The sequence below is a fragment of the Phascolarctos cinereus genome, unplaced genomic scaffold (genome assembly GCF_003287225.1).
Source record: "Phascolarctos cinereus isolate Bilbo 61053 unplaced genomic scaffold, phaCin_HiC Scaffold_4;HRSCAF=312, whole genome shotgun sequence".
Lineage (NCBI taxonomy): Eukaryota > Metazoa > Chordata > Mammalia > Diprotodontia > Phascolarctidae > Phascolarctos > Phascolarctos cinereus.
The window spans coordinates 311,735,379-311,751,107 of record NW_027555847.1 but is presented as its reverse complement, the minus strand read 5'-3'; the positions used below and the strand labels follow the sequence as shown (position 1 = coordinate 311,751,107).

Below are 15,729 nucleotides of genomic sequence, written 5' to 3'. Positions count from 1 at the left end.
GTCCCCAACAGTTGTATACCCAAGATGAAACAGTTGTTTTTAACAGTTGCTATCTTGGGTTTGGATGACTTTCCTTCACAGAATTAATTCCTGTATCAGTAATTGACAGTTTTATGTGCCTCTTTCAATACAAGTGATATTGTTTTTCTTAGCTTTAGTATCCAAGTATACTTTCTCTTTTATTTAGCAGTGTATTGCCATTGCTTATGTTGGTTTCTGATAATCATATGACTTAGACTTGCAGCAAAAGCAAAGTGATCATCATATTCTAATCAATTTAGTTCTTACCAGAAGCAGTCCCCTTCATCATCTTCTTCTTGATGATGAGACCAAAGAACAATAGGAAAGCTTTCCAGGAAGATTCTCCATATTAGACCACATCTTCATAGTCAAATAGTTGACAGAGATATGTAGAGAACAAAAAGTTCTGCAGCTTATTTTTTGGTTACTATAAATAAAAGAACATTTAACTACGTGGGTCATAACATGGTTAAAATCTTTCCTCAAAGAAAGTATACCATGCATATGTTAAACTCATTTAAAACTCTTTGATAGATGTAATCATAGCTATTATAACTTCCATTATTGCCTAAATTATTAAAATTAATTGAGGTGTTGGTGGAGTAGTAAACTGACCCAACTATCCTGGAGAACAATTTGGAACTATTCCCAAAGGGCTATAAAACCTGGGACCCTTTGTCCCAGCAATACTTCTACTACATGTGTATCTCAAAGAGATTTAAAAAAAAAGGGAAAAGAACCCATATACACGAAAATATTTATGGTAGCTCTTTTTGTGGTGGCAGAGAATTGGGAAGTAAGGAGATGTGCATCAATTTGGGCAGTGGCTGAACAAAGACATAATGAGCAGGATGGTTTTAAAAAAGCTTAGGAAGAACTGATGCAAATTGAAATGAACAGAACCAGGAGACCATTGTATACAGTGACAGCAATATTATAATGATGATCAACTGTGAGACTTAGCTAATTTGATCAGTACAGTGATCTAAGACAATTCCAAAGGGCTCATGATGAAAAGTTCTGTTTACCTCCAAAAAGGGAACTGATGAACACTGAGTGCAGAAGCCTAAACTTCTTATTTTCACTTTCTTTATTTTTCTTGTTTATATTTTTCAGCATGGCTAACATAGAAATATGTTTTGCATGATTTCACATGTATGGTGGGTGTCATATTGCTTGCCTTGTCAGTGGGTGGCGGAGAGGCTGCAGAGGAGAGAATTTGGAACTGAAAATTTAAAAAAGTTAATGTTAATTCCCTCCCCACCCCATCCGCATAAATCAGGCCCAGATTTGTTGCAAAAAAAAGGAAAGAAAAAAGAATGTAAGCTGGGACAGCTAGGTGGTGCAGTGGATAGAGCATCGACCCTGGAGTTAGGAGGACCTGAGTTCAAATCTGGCCTCAGACACACTAGCTGTGTGACCCTGGGCAAGTCACTTAACCCCGTTGCCTAGCAAAAAACACCCAAAACAAACAAACAAAAGAATGTAAGCTACTAGAGGGCAAGAATTGTTTTTGAATTTTTTTTGGTATTCTCCGGGCTTAATACAGTGTCTGGTGTATAATAAGCAATTTAAAGTTGTGGATTCAACAAAATTGAAGCATAAAATAGGGAAACATATCCTTGTCATAGGTGTTCATTAATGTTACATTTTCCTTTCTTAGCGCAGTACCTGGCACATAGCACAGGAAGGTGGTAGACTACAGCTACAGAATGAGGCATACATTCTCAGACAGAGTCAGTGGGTCAGTTTGTTTTTCTTACTCTACTTATTTGTTATGAGGGGTAATTCTAGTTATCTCTCTCTTTCTCTTTAGTTTTCAACATTCACTGCCACAAGATTTTGAGTTCCAAATTTTCTCCCCATCTTGTCCCTCCCCCACCCTAAGATGGTATGCATTCTGAATACCCCTTCCCCTAATCTGCCCTTCCTTTTATCTTCCCCCCTTCTTTTATCCCCTTCCCCTTCTGTTTTCCTGTAGAGTAGAATAGATTTCTATACCCCATTGCCTATTTATCTCATTTCCCAGTTGCATGTGAAAACAATTTTTAAAACTTTGGGTTCCAAATTTTCTCCCTTCTTTCCTCCCCACCCACCCTCATTGAGAAGGCAAGCAACTAGATACACAGGTTATACATGTGTAGTCACAAAAAACACTTCCAAAGTAGTCGTGTTGTGGAAAACTATTTCTCTTCATCCTAACCCTCCGCCCCCCATTTATTCTGTTCTCTCTTTTGATCCTGTCCCTCCTCAGAAGTGTTTGCTTCTGATTACCCCCTCCCCCAATTTGCCCTCCCCTTTTCATCCTCCCCACCTTATCCCTTTTCCCCTTATTTTCCTGTAGAGTAAAGATAGATTTCCATACCTAATTGAATGTGTATGGTATTCATGAAGGGTAGTTCTAAGGAAAGGGAAATTGAGAAGTGACTGTGATGTAAAAAAAATCAATAAATTAACAGTATTGAAGAAGGGCTTTGCTTGGTGAAAATGGAGTCCCAGTCAAACTAGCAACATGCTCTCTAGCTCCCCCCCAAGACTTTGTGATCCATTGTTTTAGTACCCTAGAATTAGAAACTATATATATAGTGAATGTATTTTCTGAACATTATTAAAGTGTTGTACAAAAAAGACAGAGAGAATCAAGTTAGTCTGGTATGATGTGTTTGATAAAAGCCATTTATGGTGGCTTTTTGTAATTAATACTTATTTTTCTGAATGTTTTCTAGCTATTCCTTTTAAATCATACTAATAAAATTTTTCCAGGAATTTGAGTCAAGTTCATTTGCCTGTAGTTTGTAGATTCCTCTTGCCCCTTTGTTGAAAACTTGGACAATATATACCTGTCTTTAATAAATAAAACACAGAATTTCAAAGTTGAAAGGGCCCTCAGCAACTGTCTAATCCAGGGTTCTATAAATTTAAAAAATGTTTTGATGATTATATTTCAGTATAATGGGTTTTATTTGTAATCTTATGTATTTTACTTCAAGCATGTAACCATATTATTCTGAGTAAGGGTGCCTAGGCTTCACCAAACAAGTTCTTGACACAAAAAAAGTTAAAGTACTATTGTCATAAGAGGAAAGTAAAAGGATGGTCCTGTAGCAGTGTGTGTCTAACAAAGTTTTAACAGGGAAAATAGGAACAAGGATATTAGATTGTGAGGGTTACGTGTGATGATGATTAGCTAGCTGGGAGTGGTGGAAGATAAGGACAGCAACAGAATAAAACCACACTTAACTGAGTCATAGATGTGATAAGAATGGGAAGTCAAGGATTTGGAATCTGGAGAACTGGGTTTGAATTCTAGACCTGTCACACTTTCTCCTTGAGCAGAAAATGCCCAAGGCATTTTTCTCATCTGTAAAGTGAAAGATGTTGGATTATATTATTTCTAAATTCTTTTCAATGTCAAAATGCTATGTTTGATCTAAGGGTTAGTGAGGTAAATGAGGGGAAGATGTTTGGACTTATATGAGATTTGAGGTTTGTGTAGAAGACAACAATGATAATTCCCTTTCATGCTGTGTCCTTTAGTGTTTCTTTGAGTGACTGACAATGGGGACTATAAATGTTGGACCATAAAAGGGGTGAGTGGAAAGGAAATAAGGATTTATAGCACTTGCTATATGCCAGATACTGTGCTGAGTGCTTTTTTACAAATACTATCTCCTTTGATCCTTACAACAACCCTGCACGTTAGGTGCTATTATGATTCCCGTTTTACCACTTAGCAAACTGAGGTAGACAGAGGCTAAGTAATTTGCCCAAGGTCACACAGCTAGTGAGTGTGTCTGGGATTTGAACTTGATTCTTCCTGACTCCAGACCCAGAAGTTTATCCACTGCACCACCTAGGAGGTGCTTCTAGCAATGAGTCTTGCCTAGTATCAGTAAAGCAATTCTTTTTGGTTTTTATGCTGGTTATGCAGGTTTTAACCCTGACTTCATCCTCTTTTGAGTTGCTTCCCAGGCATTTATGTATGCTTTAATAGCTTTCTAATAACATGAAATTTAGCATGTGAGAATCATCTTTTTCCAGCATATCATTTTTGCTTTGTTCTTCAGACTTCTAAATATTTTTCTTTCTTTTTAAAGCTCCCAATCCCTAGCCAATTCATTTATCCAACCCTGAAATTTCTTCTCTGTAGTGTCTTTTTAAATGTATCTTCTTCCTTTTTATTTCTGTAACAACTAATCCTTGTCTTGCACTTAGATCATAGCATCACTATCCTAGCAGCTTTCCTTTTTACCATTCCATTGTCCTAAATACAGTTGGCAGTATAATCTTTCTTACAGTTTTTATCATGTCACTTTGATCAAGAGTCTGCAGTATTCCCCTTGTTTGAAGTTCCTGAATTAATTAATCCCATTGTATCTGTAAAAACATTATTTATAGTATTACTGCTTCTCTTGACCTCTGCACTCCAAGCAAAGCAAATCTGTTTAGTATGTAGGACTCTTCTCTTATCTCTAACATTTTATGTTCTTTACCTCTTTTTAAGATCAACTCAAAACTTATTTCTTCTAAGAAGTATTTCTTTGATTAATCCCAACCCATTCTAATCACTCCCTTTATTCCGAATTCTGTGTGTTATTCTTAGGTATTCAGTTTGTACTACATCACTTTATATTTGCTATGCTGCTACAGTTGTGTTTTTTATATTATATTTTATACACACACACACACACACACACACACATATATTCTTTTTTTTTTCACATACTTTATCCGACTAGATTTTAAGCTGAAAGTCAGGTGTGTTTTTGAAATTATTCCATAGAACCAAATATAATACTTTTTGCAGAATATATGCTCAAAGAATACTTGTAAATTAAATGAAATATTGTACTTTTTTTTGGTAGGTGCAAGAGTGCTAAAATCTTATTAAAACTACAACTAGGATGGACAGTTATTTTAAAGCTGCTGTCAATGACTTGGACAGACTCCTTGATGATTTTGAACAGAGCACAGGTTTGTTTTTTCATTTGTGCCATTCCAGGGAAATGGGACGGTATTTAATGCTTAATTATCTTACCCACATTATTTACAGGAAATTACGTTTTCAACTTTTGTAACATCTCCTGTGCTAAGTTTTACTTTGTTGTCATTTCAATCTTAGTTTAATCTTATTTTAAATGCCGCTTGTAGCACAGTAAAACTTAAAGAAAAAGTTATGAAATCTAAACAGAAATTTACTTAATTTAGATAGCTTAGAAAATGTAACAAACATGTTAATCTTTGAAAGGACCTTCATTTTTCAGTTGGTTTGTGGGCTGTGGGTAAAGTTACTTAGAAGAAGAAAAATTGTGCACTTAATTTTGTGTTTTCATTTTAAATAGATGAACATCATCATTACCACATGGCAGAAAATTCATATAATTCCAGCTACTGTTCAATTTCTTCAGAATTGCCTTCTTCACAGTCAGTTCCTCCGGCACCCAAAGATCAACAGTGTAGTGGTACCACCTCAGAAACATTCTATGGAACAAATCAGGCTGCAACAAATGGAAGAAAACTTGGAGGATTAACATCTTCGATACAAAATGAAAAAAATGTAACAGGACTTGATCTTCTTTCAACTGTGGATGGTGGCTCTTCTGACGAAATCCAGCCTTCAAGCCTGGGACGATGTGGCATACCAGTCTGTGACCTTATCAGTGACATGGGTAATTTGGTTCATGTGACAAGTAGTCATGAAGATATTCAGACATTACTGCCAGATAATTTCCAAGCCAATACAGATTCATTGATTGGGTTGGATTTATCTGTTTTACCAGCTACTATTTGTGCTTCATCAGAAGACTGTGGTTATGGTGATGTTTCAGATGAACAAACTGACAAAGGCAACTCTGTATTACAAAAAACAGAAAACATTGCAACCAAAGAATTGAGTTTAAAAACAGATACAGCAGTTTTAGAGTCATGTGATCATAACAGAATACCCACGTTGGAAGACAAAAAGATAAATGATCAACTAGAACAAACTCATGGCCTTAACTCTGTATATGCCTTGACGCAACAGAATCCCAAAATGTTTGATTCCAAAGACAAAAAACACAACTTGCCTTGTGAGTTGTTTAAAGATGACAAATCTTTAGTAAGATGGGAGGAAAATATGGCAAGTAGAAATCAAACATCAGAGTCCAAAGAAATAGGTGGCATGAGTGTTATAGCTTATGATCTTCCAAAAAGTGAAGGCTTATGCATAAATGACTCAAATACAAGAGATGAAAAGTATAGCTTACCTGATTCCTCCTTTCAGGAGGATAGGATTTCTTTATTTAGAAAACAACCTGCAGAAGAAAATTCATGCAGTTTAGACCTTAAAAGTAACAGTGATATGCTCCAAGATGCCTCTTCTACTTTACATATTTCCAGTAAAGAAGTAGAATCCTCATTGTCCTGCCTTCCAATATCTGTGTCTATGTGTGGCTCAGTAATTGAAAATGAAGATCAAAGTGATATTTTGCCTCAGAAGGAACAAGTTGATAGCATAGCACAAGATGTCGTAACTGTACATGAAGACATACCCAAGAGTATTGTTTCAGATGAGGAACCATTTAAAGACACTGAACCCTCTAAACAAGATGAACATACAAATATAATTGACCAAATGTTTGTTGAAAACCTGGCAGGTGGAAAGGTGGATCTTGGCCAGATGACTAGCAGAACTGAGCCTTCTGAACACCATTACACTGATTTTTCTATTGCAACAGACTCCAAAATAGAGCATTCTGATGATACTCTGTCATTTCATGATCATCGTGAAGGTAACACTTTTTCAAGTAGTGGTGGTATTAGGCAGGAATTAGATTACTTTAATATTGATGAAGATTTAACAAGTGACACTCTGATTAGTGATGCTGAACTTGATGCCTTTCTAACCGAACAGTATCTTCAGACTACTAGTGTAAAGTCCTTGGAAGAAAATGCAGATAATGCAGACTCTCGCTTGAATGAAATGAGTGTGAAAGACCTAGATAGTGAAAAGACCAATAATACGTATTTAAATAATAAAGAGGTAGTAAAGAGTGGAGTTTCTCCTATTACTAATATTTGTGGAACAGTTGATAAGCAGTGTACATCAGAGGATGGTGGTCTGTCTTTAGGAGAAAAAGGTGTATTTCCTATTCAGCAAGGGGTGTCTAACAATAAGCCTGACGTTGTTAATGAATTGTCTGGCTCTGATGCTAATAGTAAGATGGCACATGCTGGAGGAGCCAGACCTAAGCAATTACTTAACTTTCCATCAAGAACTAGTCCAAAGGATCTGAGCAAGCCTGAAGCACAAAGTGTAGCAGAAATGGAATCCAGTGTAACAAATTCTGTTGCCTCCAAAGCTGCTTCTGCGGACACTGCAGCTGACCTTAACATTAGCCGCAATGTTGATGTTGAAAATAGCTTGGAAGCTGGAGACAATTTCACACCAACAAACAAAGACCTCGATCCTTTAGCTGAAAAGGCTTGTAGAGAAGGTGTGGTTTTAGGGCAAAAACAGCCTTCCTGGGTTCCTGATTCAGAAGCTCCAAATTGCATGAACTGCCAAGTAAAATTTACTTTTACAAAAAGGCGCCACCACTGCCGAGCATGTGGAAAAGTAAGTTATAAAATAAAAAAAACATTTTCTTCCTTTTTAAAAGCATGTTTGAGCATTCTCATACAAGGGAAATTGGTGACTTGTTGCCCACTAAAATACAACTGTATGATGGATTATATATCATCACTTTGCACTCTGATTTCTTTCTAGTGATTATTATGGAAATATTTAAAACCCTGCCCTTTTTTTATGGTTTGATTGATAATGTGTGTATGTGTGGATTATGGTAAGGAAGTACAAAGGCACTCTTGAGTGGGGAATAGAAATAGGATATATGAAATTCATAAAAGCTAAGTCCATTGCTCTAGAGGCATAGATTTAGAATTGGAAGGGTATGTAAGAGCATATTTTCTATTTCACAATTCAGTTCAAACTTCCCCCACCCTCCAGTTTACAGATTGAGAAAAATGAGACCCAGAGAGAGGTCAGGTGACTTGGTCAAGGTTATTTTAAGCAGTGTCAGTGGCAGGATTCAAATCCAGAACTGAGCGTTGCATTTTGTTAGGCGTATCACTCATGGAACCTAATCTGTGATTATTAGGGCACTTTTTAAGGAGGGCTGGTTGGCAGTATGTGGTTGTAGAAAAAAGAAAAAGCTTACTGCCTCCCACAGGGATGGAATTATAATGACTGGAGGATTAACACAGTGTTCTAACAATTGAGTTAATCAGTTACAAATTGTGGAAGATCAGCTGGTAACAGAAAGTAATGTGTTTTTTTTTTTTGTTTATTTTTCTGTGACATTTTGGACTTGGTAGATTTTTTTTTTGTAGAAGAAAATTATAAAATACTGTACTTGAAAGTTTCCCAGGGAAAATATTTTAAGTATTAAAGTTTCATACACTTAAGGGAAAGTTCATAATGGTCACTAAGGAATTCTTTGTATTATAGAAATGCTTTTAGATTGTAGAAACTTTTTTTAATCTAAGAAACTAAAATTGCAAAGGGAGATACCTGAACAGCTAACTTTTATTGTAACAATCAGAAAAATAGTTTGTATGTTGAAGAATAATTTCTGGCTTTTTAAAAAAAAGCAGAATATGCTGTGGAACATATATTTAAAATCAGTATTTTATTTTTATTTAGGTATTTTGTGGTGTCTGTTGTAGCAGGAAGTGCAAACTCCAATATATGGAAAAAGAAGCAAGAGTCTGTGTTGTCTGCTATGAGTCTATTAGTAGGGGTAAGTATATACAAATCTAACACATTTTTTTTCTCTCAGATAACTAACTTAAAAACAAACTATTACAACCATATCTCCTTAAGGCAGTGGCCTAGTGTTGACTTACTTGGGACTTCTAAAGGCTTGATTTCTCTCCCTTTTTGTTCCACTTTCACAATTAATATTTTCAGTCTGGAAAGGAAGAATTCACTTTCTGGAGTGGCAGTTCATTAACATTAGGTATCAAAGTTCATTAATCAGGTATCAAAGTTGCCAAATATTAAATTTCATTTACCATATTGCTTTTATTATAATTTTTTAAGGATATTTACTGAATACATGTATATGTATCAAAGTTTTAAGTTCCAGAGTAAGGAAAAGATTGTCGTATAAGAACTCTTAAATCCAAATGGAAGGAGATCTTATAAAATCACATTATTAGCTTAGAGCTGAAGACATAGTTTTACATTTCCCATTGCATCTATATCTTTCTATCAGTTTTCCCCAAATTTAATATTTTTGCCTCTGTTAATGTATTTACCATTGTTCTCAGCAATACTGAATGTTGCTTATCTCATTTTTAAAAACTTTTACAGGAATAGCATGACTTAAAAAACAAGCTGTTTCTTCTTGGCCCTTACTGGCTTTTTCAACAGCTGCTGCCATATAAATTCAAAATTTGAATAGATTGTTGCTTGGTGAAAAGATGAATATAGTTGTTCTCTTTTGATTAAAAATGAAACATTTTAATGTAAATTCTGCCATGACCCTTTTCAATCCTCTCCCAACCTGATGAAGGATCTGGAAGTGTTACTCTTCTTAAGCAGTTTAAAATAATTCATTCATGCTGTTTGAATAGAGTAGAAAGGAAACAACGACTGCTGGCCAAGTATTTTGCAGTATTTTTACCACAAAATTCCCTTCTCCATGTTTACTAATAAAATATTTATGGAAAAGGAGGAAATCATTTTCACATGTGTTGTGTGTGCATCAGTGATTATAGTTATGAGGAGATGACGTGATTCATAGAAATCATGGAAGGTGTTGTACAGTGGAAAGAGCTCTGCCTTGGTAGTCCAGAGGACCAACATTCAGATCCTGCTTTGGATGTTCACTATTCAGCTTACCTGAGGCAAGTCACTCACCCTCTTAGGGCCTCACTTTTTCTCATCTATAAAATGATGGGGTTGGATGGATAACCTCTGAAGTATCTTTTTCTTGCGGATCTATGATTCTTAGATCCTCAAAGAGGCAGACTAAGATAATGATCACTTGGGAAAGCTTTCTGGAGGAAATTGGTAAAGACTATTTTTGCAAAAACTTTTTTTTTTAGCTTTTACAAAGGACTAGAAGGTTGGAGGTGACTTGTGGAGCTTGGTAGGGGTTGGGTGGTATGTGGAATGTGGACTTGGGAGGAGCAAGTGGTAAGTACTTTTAAGTAAAGTAGAGGTGGCTGACAAAGAGTAGCATTTACATACCGTGATATTGAGAATGGTGGTAGTATTCTATGGATAGGAATTGTGTGGTAGCTTGACATTTGAGAAAAATAATAAGGCCTTAGGGGAGGGCAACCAGTCCTACTTGAACAGATGGAAATAATGAAAATTACCTCTGAACATACCAAATTCATAAGAAATCAGATTAGAAGTTATTGATTAGTTTCACTCTAGTCATGGGAAAAAAAAACTAAATATTTACAAAATATCAATATTTGGAATACCTTTATCAAGAACTACTGAGATGAACAAATTCCCTCTTGTTTCTTAGAGCCTTGTTGTTTCTTTCCTTTCTCACAAACAAAACTTGAGAAAAAATAGCATGGATATTAACATTTTACAAAGTTTGAGATTTTAATACTTTCTCTCACTTATTTAGCACAGGCATTTGAAAGAATGATGAGTCCAACTGGTTCCAACACTAAATCCAGTATTTCCTCTGAATGTGCCACAGCCCAGACTTCTCAGGATAACCAGATGTCCAGTGCACCTAACACCCCTTCACCTTCAGCTTTACCTACCTCAGCACTTAAACAACCAAGTATTGAAGGTAATTTTAAGAGACTATCACTGCTTTATACTGGATTTTAAAATCTTGAGAATTATTATAAAAGTTCTGGAGTACATATAACTTGTGATTTCTGTGCTTTTGTTTTATAAATAGGCATATATCATGGTGGTCTATTTTTGAACTTTATAGGTTTGGGTGTGTTTATGTGTGGTTTGATTTACATCTTTTGCCTTGTGCCTTCTTATTCCTGCTCTTGCCCGTTTGCTAGTCTCTTCTTCCTCATACAGTCCCTCTGTTTTATCCTGTAAATTTGACTCCCCAGTCTCTCCCCCAAGCTCCTTAAAAAGAATCTCTTTTATATAGTTCCTCTCCGAGTTCCAGGTTCCATGCTTATAGTCCCAGCCTATGAGAATGTGTATAATAGACCACGGCAGTTTATGGAGGACAGCAGGTACTCCTTTGGTAACAAAATAGTTGAAAAGCTGCTAAAAATATTAATATAACTTTGTTGTGCTGATAATGATTACATTATCTCATTTAAGCCCTTCTCTTTTTTAAATTGACACTAGGTCTGTGTTCCAGAGAACAGAGGAGAGTATGGTTTGCAGATGGTATTTTGCCTAATGGTGAAGTTGCAGATACCACAAAATTATCTTCTGGAGGCAAAAAGTGTTCTCAGGACACGAGTCCTGTCTTACCTGATGTGCACATGGTATGAAAATAAAAGCATGCAAATTGCTTGTTGATAAAAGTTTTATATTGTAAATGAATTCATGTTACTTAATGAGAATATTCACCCTTGTAGATTTTGTAGAGTTTTTCTTAAATTTGAGAAACTAGTTGTTTCAGATATTTCTGATTTTATGTGATAATTAGGTAAATTTAAGGAAATGAAAATTAGAATTGAATTGAATTTAGGTAAATATGTCTTTAAAAGTTTCCACAAATTAAAGAGAATGTATGATGGTGATTTCTTTATTTTGCTGTGTTCTTTCTCATACTCTTGAGTATGCTATGTTAAACAGACTATAGCTCAGAGAAGTCCTGCCCACAAGGAGCAGAAACTGACATGTCACTTAGAAATGCAGCAAGAGTTAGCTCTTTTTCTCATGCAGCCAGTCCCACAGGTGCACGAGGAGTTGTCATATTCCTTTCCTCAGAAGGAAATGTATATATTTCTCTTGTGCAGAGATTGCAGAAGTGAAAATTCTCTTTTTAAAATTTATTTTTAGTTTTCATCAGCATTCACTTCCATATGCTTTTGAGTTTTAAATTTTCTCCCCCTCCCTTCCTATCTCTCTCTCCAATATGGCGTGCTAGAAGTGAAAATTCTTGATGGAATTCCCAAACACTGGCACTTGCTCTAGTACACGAACATGCTTTGATGGAATGCTTGAAGGATTAATACTCATGGCTTTCAAGGCCATTTATAATCTGTTTCCCGCTTACTTTTTCAACTTTATTTCTCACTGCTTTCTCTGTGCTCCAGTCAAATAGAACTACCCACTGCTCCCTCATCATTTTCTTGGTGTATCCTTGCACCCATTCCACATCTCTGCTGGCTAAAATCCCTTTCTTCATCACTGAAACTTTCCCTGCTTTTTCCAGCTCAAAGTAATTTCTTTCTTCTTATATTTTCTTATGCCACTTTGTCCTTATATTCTCCCATAAGTTCTACATCTTTTGTATATATGTCATATCCCCTGTATTTGATTGTAAATCACTTGAGTATAAGGGATTGTCATCTTTAATCTCTGTATCCCTGGCACTTAGTATAGTACCTCACACATAAGAAGTAATAAAGATTTGTTTAATTGAATTGAATCAGTGAGCTTGATGTTTATGCTACTTGTCAGTAGGAATCAATATGCTTAAATTTTTCAAGTAGGTATGAAGTACAAGCTTATGCTTTGTAACTGAATATTCACTATGTCAAAAGTTTTAAAAATGAGTTCTGGGGAAAAGTAGAAAACTACTATGTAAGCTTGTAAATGTTAGCCTTTAAAATAAGTTAGTTCAAATCTCACCAGCCTCAAAAAAAGAAGTACAGGTGGAAGGCCATCTGGAATATCTACCTTAGCTATATTTATCCTCCTTTATTTATAAGATTTTTTTTATTTACATGATTTTTGGAGGGGACAGGTTGATTCTAGGATTGAGAGAGGGGTGTGTGTGTGTGTGTGTGTGTGTGTGTGGTGTCTTCCATTTAACCAGACTTGGAAATATTTAAATTTTTCCCACTTCATTTTCCCAGGCTCCGAAGTGGGCTGGTAATTACCACAGATGTTTTAAAAACAATATGAGATACTTTATATAAATATATGTATATTTTTTATATACATATATTTTTAAGAAAAAAATGTTACATAATCAAAGTGGTACTATTTATTGAACATGTGATTATTACCTTGTTTTGGAAAACTCCCAAACACTGCTATTCTTTGAATTTTCTTGCTTAATTTACTGTTACCTACTTCCCTGTTTTGTCCCTCTTAACTGTGATTTAAGAAAGCTAAGTAGAAACCCAGTATGTTACATCTGTGAGCATGTGAGCTAGACTTTACCTTTTACTGTTACTAAGTTTAATCAACACTTAAAGGAGTGAAGTACTTAACTTTTTTGTTTTGTTTTGTTTTGTTTTTACTTTTAGGCAATTGGGGTTAAGTGACTTGCCCAGGGTCACACAGCTAGTGTCAAGTGTTTGGTCTGAGGCTGGATTTGAACTCAGGTCCTCCTGACTTCAGGGCTGGTGCTCTATCCACTGTGCCACCTAGCTTCCCCTAGTACTTAACTTTTGCTCAGAAAATATGAACTACTAATCTAAGACAGTTTTTTGTGTTTCACAGATTGTAAATGCAATGGATCATGGTCCTTCCCCAGAAGCAGAAAAGTCCAAAGATGAGTTTGCAGATACTGCAAGACAAGAGAAATTACAAAGTCCTGTTTCTGTAGTCCCATCTGTGGAAGATTTGCCCATTAATGCTGTAACTGAGATGTTCCAGAGTTCTCTTTCTTCTTTTGTACATGACAGTGAAACACCCATTTCTACAACAGTTGAGAAATCGAGTTCTATTTCGATTGTTCCAGCACACAACAGCTTATCTGCTGGTAGTTCCTCAGATTATAGGTTGTTGTGTGGTATTGATAAATGTGTTAAGAAAGATGTCAACCTTATACCTAATGATGAGGATGGCTTGCCCCCTCTCCTACTTGCAGCTGGAGAAAGAGGAGAAGGTGAAGCTTTAGTAATATTACACTCAAAGTAAATTGTTTTGCACTTTATCTTTTGATTACGTTGTTTGAAACTAACATTAAAAAACCTCTTAGCATCTTTTCTTATATTCTGTCCTATTTGTGGATAGGTCCAGTATGTATAAGCCTGGTAACATAATGACTCCATTAAAAAATATCTGAACTGGTGAATTGGATCAAATGAGTTTGTGATTTAGTTAGTGTATTTGAATATTTTGATCATATCAACAAAACCAAACCCTGAAAATTCTGGAAAGGATTTTGGACTAGGGATTTCTTAGTTGTATGTGATATTTCCCTTAACCATCTGACATTTGAGAATGTATTCTCTTTAAAGCAGCATATCACTTTGGGGGTGCTCCTAGATCTAAGGTTTATATCGGGATTTTTTGATGGTTCAGATTTTGTCTGTTATGTGTAGTAGCTGACATTCGGAAGATACATGCATATCTCAGAGTGAGTCTATGGCATAGGTACTTTTGATGAATCCCCAGACATTCTGCAATAGCATTAGATATGTCCTTTCCTTTTATGTCTGTGGCTTGATGAAGATAATGAGACTTAAGAGATCTAATGTACCTCAGGACCTGTTTATTTTTAGGAGACCCAGCTGATGGTGTCTAAGATGTCAAGCTAATTACTCTGTTGACTACTGTGAATATTTTCCCAGTCAGTGACACAGAATTTTTTTTTTGTCCATCCAACACTTTAGAAGCAAATAATATGTCTTGCTTGGGAAAGTCATTTTCTCTTGGCAATTCATAGTTTCCTTACTTATGAAATGATGAGTTTAGATTAGGTGATTTCTGATGTCCCTTCCAGTTATATAACAGGACATCTTTCCTACTATGAACTAATTGCAAAAGGTGATCCTGTTTTACACACTTTTCAGGAATTTTTTTTTTTATTAAGCAGTAGGTACATGTTAGCAGTAAAGTAACAAGTATTTGTTGTACATATTGTGTACAAGGCCCTATAATAGGCTTTAACTGAATCATTACCAATTTATTATTATTATTATTATTATTATTATTATTTTTTGGTAAGGCAGTTGGGGTTAAGTGATTTGCCCAGAGTCACACAACTAGTGAGTGTTATATGTCTGAGGTTCTCAGAACTCAGGTTCTCCTGACTCCAGGGCCAGTGCTCTATGCATTGCACCACATAGCTGCCCTTACCAATTTGTTATTGAGAGGCATTGTGGTATGGTGGAAAAACCATTGGGATTTGTGATCAAATACTGGATTTGGAATCAAGGCTTGGGTGTGAAGCCAACCCAGTATTTTTACATGTGGATGGGTCAAGGCCTAATATAATACAACTATAGGTATAGGAAGAGGAGACTTGGGTTTGAATCCTGATTCTAACACTTTCTTTTTTTTTCTCCCACTTTTTAAATTAATTTATTTTGCCTTATCAACACTCACTTCCATAAGCTTTTGAGTTTTAAATTTTTCTCCCCTTCCCTCCCTACCTCCCTCGCCAAGATGGCATGCAATCTGATACAGGCTATACATATACATTCTTATTATACATATTTTTACATTAGTGATGTAAGGAAGAATTAGAACTAATAGGAGGAACCACCAGAAAAAGGAAACAAAGCACAACAGAAGAAAAGAAACAACAAATAGTATGCTTCCATCTGCATTCATACTTTATAGTTCTTCTTTTGGATGTGGACAGC

At 35.7% G+C, this 15,729-nt stretch overlaps 1 protein-coding gene and 1 long non-coding RNA gene across 3 annotated transcripts in view; one reads left to right on the top strand and one right to left on the bottom strand.

Moving 5' to 3' along the window:
• The window catches only part of ZFYVE16 (zinc finger FYVE-type containing 16), a 61,579-nt gene that overhangs the window by 13,588 nt on the left and 32,262 nt on the right, over positions 1–15,729 (top strand). For both annotated transcript variants that reach the window (XM_021007482.2, XM_021007489.2), the window contains exons 2-7: positions 4,887–4,995; positions 5,364–7,621; positions 8,708–8,804; positions 10,659–10,829; positions 11,360–11,502; positions 13,637–14,024. In XM_021007482.2, the coding sequence (XP_020863141.1) occupies positions 4,926–4,995; positions 5,364–7,621; positions 8,708–8,804; positions 10,659–10,829; positions 11,360–11,502; positions 13,637–14,024 (3,127 nt within the window). In that variant the 5' untranslated portion in view covers positions 4,887–4,925. The remainder of the gene's footprint in view (positions 1–4,886; positions 4,996–5,363; positions 7,622–8,707; positions 8,805–10,658; positions 10,830–11,359; positions 11,503–13,636; positions 14,025–15,729) is intronic.
• On the bottom strand, positions 5,196–6,323 carry LOC144456906 (uncharacterized). Its single transcript, XR_013486125.1, has 2 exons — positions 6,270–6,323; positions 5,196–5,873 (listed from the first exon to the last, which is right to left on the bottom strand). It is a non-coding gene; the product is annotated as an uncharacterized LOC144456906 (long non-coding RNA).